This window comes from Chiloscyllium plagiosum, unplaced genomic scaffold (assembly GCF_037043375.1).
Source record: "Chiloscyllium plagiosum isolate Xiang-an unplaced genomic scaffold, Cpla_swu_hap1 HiC_scaffold_16, whole genome shotgun sequence".
Taxonomy (NCBI): domain Eukaryota; kingdom Metazoa; phylum Chordata; class Chondrichthyes; order Orectolobiformes; family Hemiscylliidae; genus Chiloscyllium; species Chiloscyllium plagiosum.
In genome coordinates, this window is record NW_028270154.1 from 89,367,499 (window position 1) to 89,386,042 (window position 18,544).

The 18,544-nt window shown below is 39.5% G+C and overlaps 1 protein-coding gene across 2 annotated transcripts in view; it reads right to left on the bottom strand.

Annotated features, from left to right (window-relative positions):
• Positions 1-571: 571 nt before the first annotated feature.
• The window catches only part of LOC122556833 (matrin-3-like), a 54,681-nt gene continuing 36,708 nt past the window's right edge, over positions 572-18,544 (bottom strand). Inside the window, exons 12-16 of one of the 2 annotated variants that reach the window (XM_087995510.1) lie at positions 17,675-18,080; positions 13,809-13,856; positions 8,209-8,686; positions 5,605-5,726; positions 572-2,867 (exon numbers count right to left, since the gene is read on the bottom strand). In XM_087995510.1, the coding sequence (XP_087851636.1) occupies positions 2,796-2,867; positions 5,605-5,726; positions 8,209-8,686; positions 13,809-13,856; positions 17,675-18,080 (1,126 nt within the window). In that variant the 3' untranslated portion in view covers positions 572-2,795. The remainder of the gene's footprint in view (positions 2,868-5,604; positions 5,727-8,208; positions 8,687-13,808; positions 13,857-17,674; positions 18,081-18,544) is intronic. The other variant, XM_043704063.2, reaches the window with a different exon arrangement.

Below are 18,544 nucleotides of genomic sequence, written 5' to 3' on the forward strand. Positions count from 1 at the left end.
AAGCCATTCTTAACAAGCCTTGGCTCAATTTCCCACTTTTGGCACACAAAAGGCAGGGAGCATGGCAACGGAATACCCAATGTCAGCCTATCCCCCAATATTCCAAATGGAAGTTTTATAAACTGTTCAGTGCTGTCACTAACATATAGAATACACAATCCTTTTGATTACAAACCTCTGCTACAATAAATACACTTTTCAAGTCTTCAAATGTCAAAGGCAACAAAGATGAATTCAGGATCAGATGAAAAACATGCTCATGCCCCAGCCAGAACCTCTAAGTACATTTAAAAATTCTCAACTTTTTTGTAAAAATAGGGAGTGGTTAATTTGAAATTGATCTGATTGAGTGAAATGATAGATCAACCTGTAACAGTAAAAAGTTACTAAATTCAGTGGGAAATACAAAAGAAGCAACCTGCAGCTCAAAATTTGTGAATTAAACTCGTTCACAACAAAGATTAACAAACTCAGTGATTCAGTTCTAAAAAACCTACATGGCAGGGAATAATTTTCCTTTGATAAAGTAAACCATTTGTGCTTAAAATTTTCCTCAAAAGCAAAATTCAAGTGGTCTTAGAAACCTGGAGCTTTATTTGAACATAAACTGTTACAAAACTTATTTCTACTCGAACCAAAACATAACAGCAGTTTTCATACATTGCTGCCGCGTGATTAAAGCTACAGTGTTCCACACAATTCCTTTGTTAAACACACTTGGCTGCATATACTGTATTCTGTTTAGACAAAACACTTTCATTAGCAAACTTAATCGCATGGAAGCTTTTTATTATTACTCCACACCCATGCAGGATATACTTGCCAAGAAAGCACAACTCCCAGCAGGTCACGTGTAAGGTAACTAACCAAAACATTTATCCACATTGCAGTTCATCCACATCTAAAACAGATACCAACGTTAAAAGCTACTACTCAGGAAAAAGAACTTTAAAAATTATGATAAAAATAACAGATGATGTGAACAAAGTGTACTCATTCCAGGGACAGAATTATCAACACATCATACCAATGGAATCCTGGTCCGACTGTAATGTTCAGTCACAACGATGGTTTATTAAAAACTATTTACAACAGAATCTGTTTAAATGCAGTAAGCTGGGTCAAAGAGATGCTCACAATCACTTGCGCAAGACAAGGATAACAACAAGTCTAGGACCAACTGGGCCATGACATGGAATTTTTGGGGAAACCTGTGAGCTCAAATGCAAGTGGATCACTTGATACCTAAAAAAATGTTTAGATGGTGAGTACTAAAATTGACAGCCAATAAAATCCAGTTATGCATTATCTGCAAGCAGTTTCTGAAGGTGCGCAAATGCACACTTGAGTGAGTGCGTGCTTGGTAACTGCTGCTAGCTGGTTTGTAAAGGTCGATAGAATAACTATATACAGGAATGCAAAGGTCGGGTTACTCCAGACAAACTGACAGCCTATTTCAAAACACAATTTATTTTCTGCAATATTATTCTTACTTATGTAATGCGGATAGAGCTAAATTCTAAACAAATAAAAACATTAAACTATAGCAGTGAATGAAAAATGCAGCTATGTTGCAGAAATTTTAAATGTTGTATTAATATAAAAACCTTACTTCACTTTCATATTTTCTCAACTAACCAGCATTCTTCTTATAAGTCATAACACTACCAGATTTCCCCATAAAAACCAAGAAAAGTTCAATCCAGCCTGGCTAATTATAATTCAGAATGTGTGCACAAAGTAAATGTTCAAGAAACTGCTTCATCAGTTTTGTTAGGTTATCTTATATTTTGCCGGAAACGTTGGAGAAAAAAAAGTTGAATGCGAGTTTTGGCCAACTTGTAATTTGTCAGTGCAACACCATAAAGACACTGCAGGAACAGACTTAAGCAAAATTGTTTAAATGTCTTTAGCAAAATTTCTACCACTTTTATTGAATGCGTATTATTTGGTAGTAGTGCTATTGGGTTGCAGAACCGTGGTACACAGTCAATTTTAAAATTTAAGTATTTGCTGAACATAAACATGACTAATCAAATCCCCCCTGCCCCAGTTTTGAAAAAAAATTGTTATTAATTTAGGCGAAACCAATCCAACACGTCAGAGTGTTATCGAACAGATTGCCTACTATTTTTATGGCTCTTCCATGACCCCACACCAATTCTACAACCAAGCTGTCCGCTTTTTATCCTAATGAGGTGCAAGGTCCAATAAGGGCACAACCGAACCGCAATACTGAACAAGTGAACACTGTCGACATTTGTTCTAGCAACTTACGAGTTATGTAGAATAATCAGTCCTTAAAGAGACTATACAGAATCTGTAATAAATATTGAACATTTACCAAATCGTTTTAACATTTTACTTTAACAAAAATAATTAACTTCCACAGATTTGAATAAAATAGCCCCACACTGCAAGGTACTTTTGCAAAAAAAAAAGGCATGTTTGGACCAACGATTCTTTTTGCTCTAAGAACTCGAATACCTGACATTTCTGGCATAAGCACAGATGCTATCAATCCCCATTGCAATGTTTCTAGAAATGCAACAGCTTGCCCAACTTCCCCAAGAAACAATTTTCCATTTAACAATTATAATGACTGCAAACAAAAACGAGATTACTGTTGGCCTTCCATTCACATATGCTTGTACACAGCAATACAAAAACACTCTCAAACACTGTCAGAATGACAAAAGAAAAATGACTCTTAAGATATTAGTAAATTTAAGGATGATTAGCTAGCTGGTTAGACAAAGTTATGAACACTGGAATCTTCGCTGGTCATGTTGTTCTTAAGCCTGAACTTCAGAACTTTCTTCAGTTTTAACTTTACGGTTCTCTTCGGCTTGCTTAGCCAACATTTTCTTTAAAAGAGAAAAGAAAAACAGCAAACTTATTTAATAAAAGGTTGCATGTCTCATTTTTAAGATTTAACTGTGTTTAACCGCCTACAAGTAGTTAAACACAAGCAAATACTCAAGTTCTTTAAAGGCAACTCTAATTCAGGTCAAGGCGCAATACTTGCTTTCGTATGAATTATTCAACTGAACCCATATGATTCTTTAGGTAACATATATTCTCAGATTCGATTAATTTCTAAGGTACGTAGAACCATAGAGCATTTCTACTTTCTATCATAACTACAATAAGAAAATTAAAATGCTCAAAAAACTAGATTTAGTATATCTGGGCAGTGTTAGAATTATAGATTTTGTTTATATTTCACACTTTCTCACTTTGCAACCGATCCATGTTGGTTGATGAATGTATCGTTATTTAGCCATTTACATTAACTACTAATGTTTTAAGAAATTTAAACTGCCAATTCATAAATCCACATTCTCAAAATGCTTTATCTTATGAAATTGATGGTTGCTGTTATCAATAACAAGAGAGCATAATTTTCATACAAAAGGCAGGACTTTTAGAGGGCATTTGAGGAATTGTCTTTCACCCTGAGCATGACGAGAATCTGGAAAGCTCTGCTTGGGAAGGTAGTTGAGGCGGAAAACCTCACAAACTTCAGAAAGTATTTGGATGGGCATTTGAAATGTCATAAACGTTCATGGCTCTGGGTCAAGTGCTGGGAAGTGGAACTCTCACAGATTGAGTAGTTTTGTTGGTGTAGCCTCAAGAGTGTTTTCTGTACTGCAGAATTCTACGAATTGAATGAATTTTTGCTTTGAACAATAGCAACCTTTTCCAAATACCTCTATTTTTATTCTATTCAATTTCTCTACTACATTCCACTTCACTAATATACAAGACTCCTCTGATCTGAGGACAGATGCGATGCATTCATTTAGAAACTGAATTACACTTTGTCTTTACATGATTTTTAAACTAGACTCCTTCATTTTGCTATTACGTTCATAAATGATAATTGTTTTTCTCTGATGATATACATTAATCTATTCTGATACCATTCTATCTTTGCCCCTCAATTTTATTTTGTCAGTTTCCTCTAATTCTTGTACTGACCTCAGTTCTCCTCCGTTTTGTGAACTACTTAATCATTGCATAGCTCATATTTTTTTCAATTTCATCTTTTGTTCAATCAGGGGCACAAATACCAGACACTACCTTTCCTTTTGTGAAAAGCTGCCTAATTAGCACACAAACCATCTCCTCCAACAGTCGCCCATTGTTCAATGACGGTTTTACCTACTGACAGTTCATTCAAATTCAATTCAAGATAATTTTCAACATACTGAAATTAGCTTTCCTCCAGTTGAGTTTTATTATGCTCCCGATTATGTTCCTAGTCCTTTTCAATAACTATTGGAAATCTGTTTCTGTGCTCAAATGTTGCTTCACTGAAATATGCTTTACTTGCCCCATTTCATTTTCTGGAGATACATTCAGTGAGTCTTCAAGAATAGACATTAAGACATTGTCATTGTCAAAGCACAAAATTTCCAGGTTTAATTAATCAAAAATATACAAAATTAACATAAGCTGGCAAGTAGTCTGAAATCTATAAAACAAATTGGAGTAGACCGTTACTCACTATAAAAGTCCTCTATTATGCAAAGGTATCGGAAAAAGGCAGAAGTATACTAATCCCACATGTTTATAGACCCATTTAGTCTTTCTAATATACATCTAGTATATAATAAGGTCAAAAATATCAAAAACATTACAGAGAAATGGCTTGAAGCCAGCCTCAGGCTTCCTCAAGTCTGATTCAAAGAGGAAGGTAATTTGCCGAAGGAGATAGTGAGGACTGCAGATGCTGGAGATCAGAGCTGAAAAAGTGTTGCTGGAAAAGTGCAGCAGGTCAGGCAGCATCCAAGGAGCAGGAGAATCGACGTTTCGGGCATGAGCCCTTCTTCAGGAATGGTCCAGGTAATTTACCGAAGTTGAGTTCGGAGACGCACATGAAAATTATGGTCATGAATAGTATAGCCAATGACAGTCCTTTTACCACTGATTTTATAATCAATAAAATGTAGCATTATCCCAGCAAAGGAAGTTTATGTTCACACCAGTTGGTTAGAGGACATAATCCATATCATATTGTTAAAAAAATGCAATATCCAACAGAAAATGAGGAAAACAAAAATGGGGTCAGTTTCAGAATGAAAAAGGTCAGCTATTTTGAGAGGAGAAAGTGAGGTCTGCAGATGCTGGAGATCAAAGTTGAAACTTTATTGCTGGAACAGCACAGCAGGTCAGGCAGCATCCAGGGAACAGGAGATTCGACGTTTCGGGCGCAGGCCCTTCTTCAGGAATCCTGAAGAAGGGCCTGTGCCCGAAACGTCGAATCTCCTGTTCCCTGGATGCTGCCTGACCTGCTGTGCTGTTCCAGCAATAAAGTTTCAACAGCTATTTTGAGACCCACACAAAGAAAACGTTGTCGTGTGTTGCGTATCCTTACATCTCTCCCAATGTTCAATCTATGAATGTAATCAAGTCAGCCATTGATGGACTAAGGGAATTCAAGATAAATCATCAACCAAGACTAGTTAAATGGTAATGCAGACTTTAAGGACCAAATGGATTATTCCAGCTCCTATAGTTAATGGAAATTAATTCAAAGTAATTTACAAACTAGCACTTTGTATAAATTTCAGGATAAAAGTAATATCACAACTTTACCTTCAGTTTCTGATAATGAGGCAGGCTACTGCAATGTGTTTTCTTTGCCACTTCTTCCTTTGTGTAAAAGAGACAGCAGAGTGTGCAGTAATAGCCAGTCTTTGGAACCACATAATCTAGCCCTTGAACAAAGTGAAGACACAATCAAAATAGTAGGTCAATACCAGCTCAGCAACTACCATTTCAGTGATAAATAATCAAAAGCCTTTAATACCTGCATACAGGCTCTGGGTTAACACCTAATTTCAAATTACACTCTTTCTCAAAACAAATCCAAGACAATTTTGATTATCAGAAACCATCTTGTGTATTTTTCAAATAAAGCCCCTGATTTCCCACACCCATTCCAGGACTGGGGTACAAAGACAGCACAATGCACTGACTTCATATAAAATGTGAAGTTTTTGATCCCTTTTACTGTTGACAACAAAGCATTTTAAACAGCATTTATTGTTCATCCTGCTCGAGTTTATTCTGCCATTCAATATGATCATGGCTGATCTGATTACAGTTTCAACTTCTTCCTGCCCATGATAACTTACAACTCCCTGGTTAGTCAATAAACTACCTACCCGTGTCTCAAAAGTATTAACTGACCATGCCTCTGTCAATCTAGGAAAGAGTGCTCCAAAGGCTCTCAAACTTCAGAACAAATTCCTTCTCATCTCCGTCCGAAATGGAAGACCCTTTATTTTTAAAACCCCCGTTTTAAAACATATCTCCTAGTTCTAGTCTCTCCAAAAAAGACAAAGATCTTGTGAGCATCCTCCCAGTCAGGTTCCTTAGTCATCTTCAAAGTTGCAATGGACCTTCTTTGTGAAATACTGCAGTCCATGAGCTGAATGTATACTCACATCTGAGAGATCATAAGTTCTAGGATTCTGATTATGACCATAAGTGAATAGTAAAAAATACTCAAATCAGAGGGTGTTTGACTTAGATTGTAACTTGGTGATGATATTCCCATGAACACACTATTGTTCTTGTGTTGGTGGAGGTTGCAGTTTGGGAGGTGCTGCCAAATGAAGTGTTTGTAATGCATCTTTTATGTACTGGGGAAACTGCCAGCTGTGGATGGGCTGCTCTTCCCTGCAAAGTATTGGAGGTAGATTTCTAATCCCTACCATTTGAGTACAGACCCATTATGTTATTGACTTGTGTGTTTTAAGTGATGCACAAGAGGAACGGCTAAGCCAGGAGATAGAGTCATAGAGATATACAGAATGGGGATGAGCCATTCGCTGCAAGGCACCCAGCCTCTGACCTGCTTCAGCAACAACCATATTGATGGGCTAGTCCAACTGAGTTCTGGTAACAGCGAAGTATTAATTGCTTTCCCAGCAGCATTACTTACACACTATACTCAGACCATTACAACAAAACATATACAATGCAATACTTCAAAACAGCGAGTACTAATGCCTAACACCACTACCATTTGGTAGTACAGAACTTGAATACTGTATTGCTGGAAAAAATGCAATTTTGTCAAACTTTTTCATTCCTGCACTTATGCTGCACAAGAGTGTGCCAAGTTGGCAAATGAACGCTGATTGAGGCATTTGCTATGGAGAATGCACCCAAGAATGGTGCTTGTCAGTTAAATGCCAGGCTTTGCAAGCTGACAATGATTAGTTAGGACATCGCCCTGAGGAAAGAACTAATGAATGCGTACCACCAATTCTGCTGAGTTGGAACAAATGTGGTCTCTGCAAACACAGGCTCCTGTATTCATATATGTAGATTCCAGTACATGCAAATGCACCATACTGCATGTCCTAAATTAGTTGTCAATGTAATTCTTCATGCACAGGATTACACAGCAAATGTGACTGTACAATTGTTTCTACTGTTGCGTTTAAAGTTTTGCAAACATAGGCAGATTAATGTGGCCAGTACCTTGTTAGTTGCAAACAGGTAAGGGGACATGCTGTTGGATATGGTCTGCCAATGTTTGGGAGAACAGGCCTCGTACTGGTATCACACCAGCGCTGAAATTCGTACACATTACTCATTTGCAAGACAGATATGGTTTGACCGTAGCACATATTATTGTAAACCAGTGGCCTAAAACAGCTCACTTCAGCTATTGCTCAAAAATCTGAGACTTGCCTTCCAGAGTAATCAGAAACTCAACCTCAGCATGATACAAAGACTGATAGATTGTATCCAACAGTATATTCCTTTGCAGACAGAAAGAACATGTTACATGCATTACAGATTTCTCAACTCAACAAAACAGGTAACAGCCATTTACTCAATCATTTCACAGTGCAATATCCGAACTAATCAGTGTCAACCCGCCTGGTTGAAAATTTAAATAAAGAACCAATCAGTGCATTTTCCATGACAATTCCTCAACCAATCAGCATTCTCCTCATGCAGTATAGATGTCGGATTTCCCTTGAATTGGCATTCTGGCAAAATGACCTGTTGACTACACGATGAAAGGCTTTTACAAAATTTTTTTTCCAACATTCAAATAGACAGAAAACAATGAATATGAAAATACATAGTATATATATGAAAATTTACATGCTGAAAGCCAGGTTTAATAAAGGTGAAAAGTTCTATAAAAAATAATCGCAAGCAATGTTTGCCTACCTACAGGATTGTTCGGCTGATATGGCCCAAGCCTGTACTCATCTGGAGTAGGGGATCGTGAACGAGCGCGCTTGCTTTCTGGTTCCACACAAGATGATATGGTCTCTTCCTGCACATCATTCCTTTCATCACCATCATGCTTATTTTCAATTGTTTCATCTTCAACTTGCTTCACTTCCGTTTCTTCACCACTCTCTTTTTTGTCACCTTGTTCTGCCTTTTTAGATTTGATGTTCTTTCCCCTCTTCCGACCACGTTTTCTTTTTGCTTTGTTCACATCCTCATCTTTTTGTTCACTGGTGTCCTCTGATTTCTCTGTCTGAATGCTTGTATCAGCATCATCAGTTTCCAATTTATTACTGTTATCTTCACAAGACATCAGATCTTCAAGATCCAGATTTCCAGCCTCTACATCACCAACCTCATCAACAGTCACAAATTCATCAATGTTTTCAGGAAAGCACTCTTCTTTTAATTCCTACAGAAATCCAAATACATTCCAAATTTGAACAGGGGCCTCTTATTTCAATATCAAATTGGGCAAAAATAAATACATTTTTTGAAATTCTTCCAACACACTCAAAATAGGGATCACAAGATTTTATCTGGTCATTCCTTTTTGTATGACTTCTCTCCTTCAATGTAAAAGTCTCACCTATTTGACTGTACATTTTCTTTCCTCTATTTATTCAGTATCTATCATTCGGGAGGTGGAGGGGGTTTTGTGGGAACGAGAGAGACTCACAATTGTGTGTTACCTCCCAGGTGCCAGCGTTAGTGATGTCTCTGATCATGTTTTTGGGATCCTTGAAGGGGGGCGGGGGCCAAGTTGTGGTCCACATAGGCACCAACGACATTGGTAGGAACAAAGGTGGGGAGCTCAGACAGAAATTCAGGGAGTAAGGTGGAAGCTTTGAGCTAAAACAAACAGAGCTATCATCTCTGGTTTGTTGCCCATGCCACGTGCTAGTGAAGCAAGGAATTGGGAGAGCGCAGAGCTGAACACGTGGCTGCAGGCATAGTGCAGGAGGGAGTATTTTGGATTCTTGGATAATTGGAGCTCTTTCTGGGGAAGGTGGGACCTCTACAAACAGGATAGTCTTCACCTGAACCAGAGGGGTACCAACATCCTGGGGGGGGGGGAATATTTGCTAATACTCTTTGGGGGAGGGGGTTAAACTAATGCAGCAGGGGGATGGGAACCTGAATTGTAGTTCCAGTGCAAAAGGTAATGAGGTCAGGGATAGGTTTATAAGGCCGTGAGGGGGCACCGGATATTGGTTTTAAACATGCGTACTTCAATACCAGGAACATCCAGGGTAAGGTGGGTGAACTTGCAGCATGGGTTGGTACCTGGGATTTCAATGTTGTGGCCATTTCAGAGTCATGGCTAGAGGAGGGAGAGGAATGGTTGTTGCAGATTCCGGGAGTTACATGTTTCAGTAAGAACAGAGAAGATGCTAAAGTTGTGGGGGTGGGCAGTGTTAATCAAGCATCATATTACAGCTGCTCAGATAATATATGAGGACTCATCCACTGAGGTATTTTGGGCTGAGGTTAGAAACGGGAAAGGAGGGTTGGGAGTTTTCTATAGGCCTCCAAATTGTTCCAGAGATGTAGAGAGGAGAGGATAGGATAGCAAATATGATCCTCAATAGGAGCGAGAGTGACAGGGTACTTTGTTCTGAGGTACTTTAACTTTGCAAATATTGACTGGGAATACTATGGTGTGAGTAGTTTAGAAGGGTCAGTTTTTGTTCAATGTGTGTGGGAGAGTTTTCTGACAGTATGTAGTCGGGCCAACAAGGGGCGAGGCCATATTGGATTTGGTACTGGTGTTAGATTTGGCGATAGTGACCACAATTTGGTTATGTTTACAATAGCAATGGGCAGGGATAGGTATATACTGCAGGGAAACAGGTTTAACTGGAGGAAAGGTAATTATGTTGCGATTAGGCAAGATTTAGGATGCATAGGATGGGGGAGGAAACTGCAGAGGATGGACACATGAAATGTGGAGCTTATTCAAGGAACAGCTACGCCAGGTCCTTGATAAGTATATACCTATCAGTCCGAGAGGTAGTTGTGAAGAGAGGGAGCCCTGGTTTACTAAAGAAGTTGAAGCTCTTGTCAAGAGAATGCTTATGTGAGGATGAAGCATGAAGGCTGTGTTAGGGGGCTTGAGAGTTATAAGTTAGCCAGAAAAGATCTAAAGAGAGGGCTAAGAAGAGTCAAGGGGGGACATGAGAAGTTGGCGGATAGGATCAAGGAAAACCCTAAGGCCTTCTATAGGTCTATCAGGAATAAAAGAATTATTAGAGAAAGATTAGAGCCATTCAAAGATAGTGGTGGGAAGTTGTGTGTGGAATCCAAGGACATGAGGAAGCGCTTAATGACTACTTTTTGTCAGTATTCACACTGGAAAAGGGCAATGTTAGTGGGAATAAAGAGATACAGGCTACTGGGTTAGATGAAATTGTGATTGACAAAGAGGAGGTTTTAGCAAATTTGGAAGCTGTGAAAATAGATAAGACCCCAGGCCGGATGGGATTTATCCTCAGATTCTCTGGGAAGCCAGGGAGGAGATTGCAGAGTCTTTTGCTTTGATCTTTTTGTTGTCAATGTCAACAGTAGTGCCAGAAAACTGGAGGATAGCAAATGTCGTTCCTTTGTTCAAGAAGTGGAGTTGGAACAACCCTGCTAATTACAGTGAACCTTACTTCGGTTGTGGGTAAGGTGTTACAAAAGGTTATAAGAGACAGGATATATAATTATCTGGAAAGGAATACTTTGTTTAGGGATAGTCAACACGATTTTGTGAAGGGTAGGTCGTGCCTCACAAATCTTATTGAGCTCTTCGAGAAGGTGACCAAACAGGTGGATGAAGGTAAAGCGGTTGATGTGGTGTATATGGACTTCACTAAAGCATTTGATAAGGTTCCACACAGTAGGCTAATGTACAAAATATGGAATTTCGGTATTGAAGGTGATTTAGCGGTTTGGATCAGAAATTGGCTAGCTGAAAGACAACAGAGGGTGGTGGTTGATGGGAAATGTTCATCATGGAGCGATGCTACCAGCAGTGTGCCGCAAGGATCTGTTTTGGGCCACCGCTGTTTGTCATTTCTCTAAATGATCTGGATGTGGGCGTAGAAGGTTGGGTTAGTAAATTTGCGGTTGACACTAACGTAGGCAGACTTGTGAATGGTGCCGAAGGATGTTGTGGGTTACAGAGGGACATAGATATGATGCAAAGCTGGGTTGAAAAGTGGCAAATGGAGTTTAATGCGGAAAAGTGCGAGGTAGTTCATTTTGTAAGAAGTAACAGGAATACAGAGTACTGGGCTAATGGTAAAATTCTTAGTAGTGTGGATGAACAGAGATCTTGGTGTCCAGGTGCATAAACCCCTGAAAGGTGCCACCCAGGTTGATAGGGTTGTTAAGGCAGCATATAGTGTGTTGGTGTTTATTGGTAGGGGGGATTGAGTTTCGGAGCCACGAGGTCATGCTTCAGCTGAACACAACTGAAGGATGCACCTGAAGTACTGTATACAGTTCTGGTCACCGCATTACAGGAAGGATGTGGAAGCTTTGGAAAGGGTTCAGAGGACATTTACTAGGATGGTATGGAAGGAAGGTCTTCGAGAAAAGACTGAGGAAACTGAGGCTGCTTTCATTGGAAAGGAGGTTGGGAAGTGACTTAATTGAGACGCATAAGATAATCAGAGGGTTAGATAGGTGGACATTAAGATGGATGGTGAAGACTAACATGAGGGGACATAGTTTTAGGACAGATATCAGGGTAGCTTCTTTACTCAGAGTAGTAGGGGCGTGGAACAGCCTGCCTGCAATAGTAGTAGACTCACTAGCCTTAAGGGCATTTAAATGGGCATTGGACATACATATGGATAATAATGGAACGGTGTAGGCTAGATGGGTATCAGATTAATTTCACAGGTCGATGCAAAATCAAGGGCCGAAGGGCCTGTTCTGCGCTGTAAGGTTCTATGTTTTCATTAGTTATTAAGCATAAAAGCACAATTCAGCAAGGTTAAGGGAAAGGATCTAGCACGAGTTGAGAGGATTCACTGTAATTGAGCAAATGGAGGCTTTGAAAGAGGAGTCAGTTCAGTACACAGTAGACACACTCCACGATGAGGAAAGTAAGGCCAACTAAAGTTTGAGCATCTTGGATGATCAAGATACAGATAAAATAAAACAGAGAAACAAAGCCTATGATAATTGCTAGGCCCATAGTTCAGTAGCAGTTTGAGTTGAGAAAAGCATTGAGGAATCCTTAAAAAAAAAGAAATGAAAGGAAGTGTATTAACACAAAAGTAGTGAATGTAAGGAACTCTGTCCAAATGTAATGCCAGTAAGGAGCCAAAAATTAGGTATCCTTTCAAAAAGGAAACAGACATGGCAGAGCTGTTAACAGAGTTTTGGATCAAAGTAACGACTGATAGAGTGCTAAAAAAGGACACAAAGTCATGCTCAAATGGTTCACAATCCTCAAAGTCAGATAGGATGTCTACTAGGCTCCAGAGGGAAGAATAGGTGTAAATTGCTGAGCCTCTGCCTGCCATCTTCCAATATTACTTAGTTATGGGGTTGGTGCCACAGCATTTAAGAATTGCAAATGTTATATATCTATTAAAAATGGAGATAAACCAGCAACTACACGCATGGCAGCCTTAAGTTAATGGCTGGGGAACAGTCAGTGACAACTATTAGGCAAAATTAATTGACACTTAAAATAAAAACCAATAAATGAACATCAGAATGTGCTAGGTAGAGTAGACTAATTTCATTGAATACTTTAATAAAATAACAGAAGGGGTCAATGAGGGCCACACGGTGGATGACGTCTATAAGCCTTCAAAATGCATCTGACAACATTGCAATAGACCTATTAGCAAAATTAGACAAAGCAGTGGCGAATCCCAATAGACTAGTAATTCGGAAACTTAAGCTAATGGTCTACGGGACATGAATTCAAATACCACCATGCTAGATGGTGAAATACATATCAAATCAAATCTGTAATTAAAAGTAAGCCCAATGACAACTACCTAATAACTTCTGATGGTCATTAAAAAAAAATCTGGGTTCACCACAGTCCTTAGGGAACGAAATCTGCATCATTACCTGCATGCAATGCCAGACCGACTACAATGTGGTTAATTCTTAACTACCCTTTTAAAAGGCCTACCAAACCACTCAGCTGTATCAATCTGATACAAAGTTGAAAGAAAGGAACAATATCAAAAGGACCACTTGACATCAACCTAGGCTACGGAAACAACAGCAAATAAGTAGTCCTCCTGACCTTGCAAAATCCTCCTGACTACCAGCTGAGGGTTTGTGCCAAAAGTGGGACAGCTATCCCAGATTTAATCAAGCAACAGCCTGACACAGTCATACTTTCAGAATCATCCCTCATGGACAATTTCCCAGACATGAGCAGGGGCCACCCTGGGTCCGACTAGCAGGACAGACACACCAAAGTGATATACAATTGAGTAAAAATTCCCAGGAAATCCTTAATATTGACTCCAGACTGCACCCCCCCCAAAAGCAACAACTTATTAAGTTCATACCTGGGATGCTGCTTGTTGATGTCTTTTGCTCCTTCGAATAATTGGTGCCTGTTTAAAAAGGTTTCAATTTAGAAAACACTATCCATATGCATTGCTGTAGATCAGACTTTTGCCAATCAAACAGAATCAAACATTGTTGTGCTTTGATTGTCTGAAACTAAAAAACACCAAAGTCAAAGCTTTTAGTTTTATATTCATCAGGACTGTGGTGCAAGAATCACAAAAAAACTTTGAAAGGGAACACCCAATTTATATGGCAATGAGAAATAACACAAAAAATCAATACACTTTTAATACTGGCACTGCAACATACAAATTAACCAAATAATAAATGAGCTGCTGCAACTAGTTTTTTGTGTATTTTTCACATATCATATGCCAAATTCCTTCACTTTAACAAAGACCATACAGGAAGCGCCTTATTAAGAGGAATACCATGTCATGTTCCTTCAGTACTATTTATTAACTTAGCACTCAAGGAGAAATAAGAAAGGGATGATCACCATATTGGGATTGTATTACAGCCCCCCTAATAGTCAGAGGGAAATTGAGAAACAAGATTTGTAAGGCGATCTCAGTTATCCGTAAGAATAATAGGGTGGTTATAGTAAGTGATTTTAACTTTCCAAACAGAGACTGGGACTGCCATGGTGTTAAGGGTTTAGATGGAGAAGAATTTAAGTGTGTACAAGAAAATTTACTGATTCAGTGTGGATGTAACTACTAGAGAAAGTGCAAAACTTGACCTACTCTTGGGATATAAGGTGACTGAGGGGTCAGTGGGGGAGCAGTTTGGGGCCAGCGACCATGATTCTATTAGCTTTAAAATAGTGATGGAAAAGGATAGACCAGATCTAAAAGTTGAAGTTCTAAATTGGAGAAAGGCTAATTTTGACGGTATTAGGCGCAGATGTTCGCAGGTAAAGGGATGGCTGGAAAGTGGGAAGCCTTCAGAAATGAGATAACGAGAATCCAGAGAAAGTATATTCCTGTTAGGGTGAAAGGAAAGGCTGGTAGGTGTACGGAATGCTGGATGACAAAAGAAACTGAGGGTTTGGTTAAGAAAAAGAAGGAAGCCTATGTCAGGACCCCTCAAAGATCAGCAAGGCAGTCTTTGCGTGGAGCCGCAGGAGATGGGGGAGATACTAAACGAGTATTGTGCATCAGTGTTTATAACAGAAAAGGATATGGAAGATATAGAATGTAGGGAAATAGATGGCGAAATCTTGAAAACTGTCCATATTATAGAGGAGGAAGTGCTGGATGTCTTGAAAAGCATAAAAGGTTAAATCCCAGGACCTAATCAGGTGTACCCGAGAACTCTGTGAGAAGCTAGGGAAGTGATTGCTGGGCCTCTTGCTGAGATATTTGCATCACCGATAGTCACAGATGAGGTACCGGAAGATTGGAGATTGGCAAACATGGTGCCACTGTTTAAGAATGGTGGTAAGGACAAGCCAGGGAACTATAGACCAGTGAGCCTGACACTGGTGGTGGGCAAGTTGTTGGAGGGAATCCTGAGGGACAGGATGTACATGTATTTGGAAAGGCAAGGACTGATTAGGGATAGTCAACATGGCTTTGTGCGTGGGAAATCACGTCTCACAAACTTGATTGAGTTTTCTGAAGTAGTAACAAAGAGGATTGACGAGGGCAGAGTGGTGGATGTGATCTATATGGACTTCAGTAAGCGTTTGACAAGGTTCCCCATGGGAGATCGATTAGCAAGGTTAAGATCTCATGGAATACAAGATTTAGCCACTTGGATACAAAACTGGCTCAAAGGTAGAGACAGAGGGTGGTGGTTTTTCAGACTGGAGGCCTGTGACCAGTGGAGTGCCACAAGGATCGGTGCTGGGACCACTATTTTTCGTCATTTATTTAAATGATTTGGATGTGAGCATAAGAGGTATAGTTAATGAGTTTGCTGATGTCACCAAAATTGGAGGTGTAGTGGACAGCGAAGGAGGTTATCTCGGATTACAACTGGACCTTGATCAGAAGAGCCAACGGGCTGAGAAGTGGCAGATAGAGTTTAATTTAGAGAAATGCAAGGTGCTGCATTTTGGGAAAGCAAATTTTAGCAGGACTTGTACACTTAATGGTAAGGTCCTAGGGAGTGTTGCTGAACAAAGAGACCTTGGAGTGCAGGTTCAGAGCTCCTTGAAAGTGGAGTCACAGGGAGATTGGATAGTGAAGGCAGCATTTGGTATGCTTTCCTTTATTGGTCAGAGTATTGAGTACGGGGTTGGGAAGTCATGTTGCTGCTGTACAGGACATTGCTGTTAGGCCGTATTGGAATGTGTGCAATCTGGTCTCCTTTCTATCGGAAGGATGTTGTTAAACTTGAAAGCGTTCAGAAAAGATTTACAAGGGTGTTGCCAGGGTTGGAGGATATGAATAGGAAGGGTTTGGGCCGGGTGCTAGCAGTTGGGACTAGATTGGACTGGAATATCTGATCAGCATGGAGGAATTGGTCCGAAGGGTCTGTTTCCATGCTGTACATCTCTATGACTCTAAGCCATTCATATCTGACCAGATATTCTAATCCAATCTAGTCCCACCTGCCAGCACCCTGCCCATATCCCTCCAAACCCTTCCTATTCATATCCTCCAACCCTGGCAACACCCTTGTAAATCTTTTCTGAATGGTTTCAAGTTTAACAACATCCTTCCGATAGGAAGGAGACCAGACATTAGGTCACTATATCATGGTAATCTAGAGTCTCTTTTCAAAGTGTCTGAGTCTCTTTTCAAAGAATTTAAACTTTCGTAACTTGTGAAGTGTTGTTCAGTTTTAACAATATCCTTCATACTTGAACAGATGGCATTGCCTAGTCTCTAGTCTCCACCTCTAGTCATAACTCTTGCAAAAATCTTCACTGAGTACCAGGAGAATCATGTCTTTGATGGAATGACCAGCAGTGTCCTGACTCTTTTATACTTAGGCTACTTAGGTGGTGTGTTTGCAATATTTAAATCCACAGCTGCATCAGATAAATTCTTTACAGACTTAAACTCTGTCTGTGCTCAAATTTATCATTGAAACAGAGCAATCATAGAAGGGCCTTTTCCTCAATGCATCAGTTGATAAATCTGCCAATGGATTATTTACTTCTTCCCATTGCAAGCTTAGGATATGTCAAAAATGTAATTTTAAAAAACATTTGAACAGGGAAGCTAGCCTCACACTGTACACATTGTATTAGTGGAGGACAGCACCAATGTTGATATCAAGCCAAAAAGATGTTCTGCCTCCCACGCAAATGAGTATGTGTTGTAAGAATTTCAGTGCTGGTACGAAGGTCAAATAACTAAACAACTGGTAGACCATATCAAACAAAACTGTCTACAGAGAGCATACCAACTGTACTCAAGCAGCCATGTTTGTAAAACTCAGAAGTGTCCATCACTAGATGTAATTATGCTACTGGACAACTGAACAACCTAAACAATGATTAGAATTACATTAAGATGTTCAGTTGGGCTCTCAATGCATTTCACACATAGCTTCTTGTTAAGTGTCGGCAAAAGGGAATTTATATATACACTGCATCTTTTTTTATTGAAAAAGGGTTATGGAGAATGCCAACCCATCCTGCAAACCCCATAGCAAAGTCCTGATCAATCAGAATCTACCTGCCTGGTAGGAGGTTAAACAGCTAGTTGAGATTTAACTGTTGACAGATCCAACTATATCCCCATGACAACTATTGTCCAACCAATCATCATCTTCTCAGGCTGTATAAATTAGTATTCCCCTTCAAAGTTTGACCTGGCATTTCCGTCTCGAGGGGAAGATGGAAGAGTTTCATGTCTCTTTTTAGCAATGTTTAAGTTCTGTACAATCAAGAAACCATTTTTACCACCTTAGTTGTTTCTGCTGTGTTTTGTACATTTGTCTCCTTCTCTGCTTTGGAATCTGGCTGTACGGAGTCTGCTCCTTCCATTTCTTGGTCTGTTTCCTTCAGCAGATCCTCTTGGTCAGCTTCTTCATTGTCTGACTCTCCACTTCCCTGATCCTCAACCAAACCTTCTTCAATAAGCTCCGATTCACTCTCAATAGCTGTGACAGCTTCCCCTAAAACTTCATTTTTTTCTTCGGATTTTATTTCTGGTTTGTTTTCTCCCTTGGAATTCTCTTTCCCAACTTCTTTCGAAGGAGAACTTTCAGAGGTTCTTTGCTCTCCTTTTTCTCCATCAGATTTTGGAGGGTTCTTTGATTTGCTAGGTAACTTTTTCTTGGAAGGGCTTCGGGAACGTTGCCGTCTTCTTTGAAAGAGAAATAAAATATAAAAACAGGTTTATACAATGAAATTAAACCTAACTTTGGTCAATATATGAAACCTAGCAGCTGACACCAATGACAACGTATATACTGATATTGGAGGAGGATGGAATTAGTTTGGCTGTTCGTTCTCGTTAAGTACTCTACCAGTCATGGTAATTGTGGAGCCAGATCTATTCTAACATTCAAAGCAAAAGTTCAGAGAAAAAAAACTCAACTGACACGTGGCAAAGTTGGGAATGCAACTCTCACCCCAGCTCTCATACTTTTTGTTAACTCTCTTCCTCACTTTTACAGAATCTCAAATATCAACTCAATATCTGTAACTAGCTAAAGATCCACTTTGCATTTCTTTGCTTCTATCCAATTCTGTCCTTACATCAGAAATTGGATGTTCTTGTGAAATAGGCATGACAGTTTGCACAAATTATTTAAGAACTTTTAAACT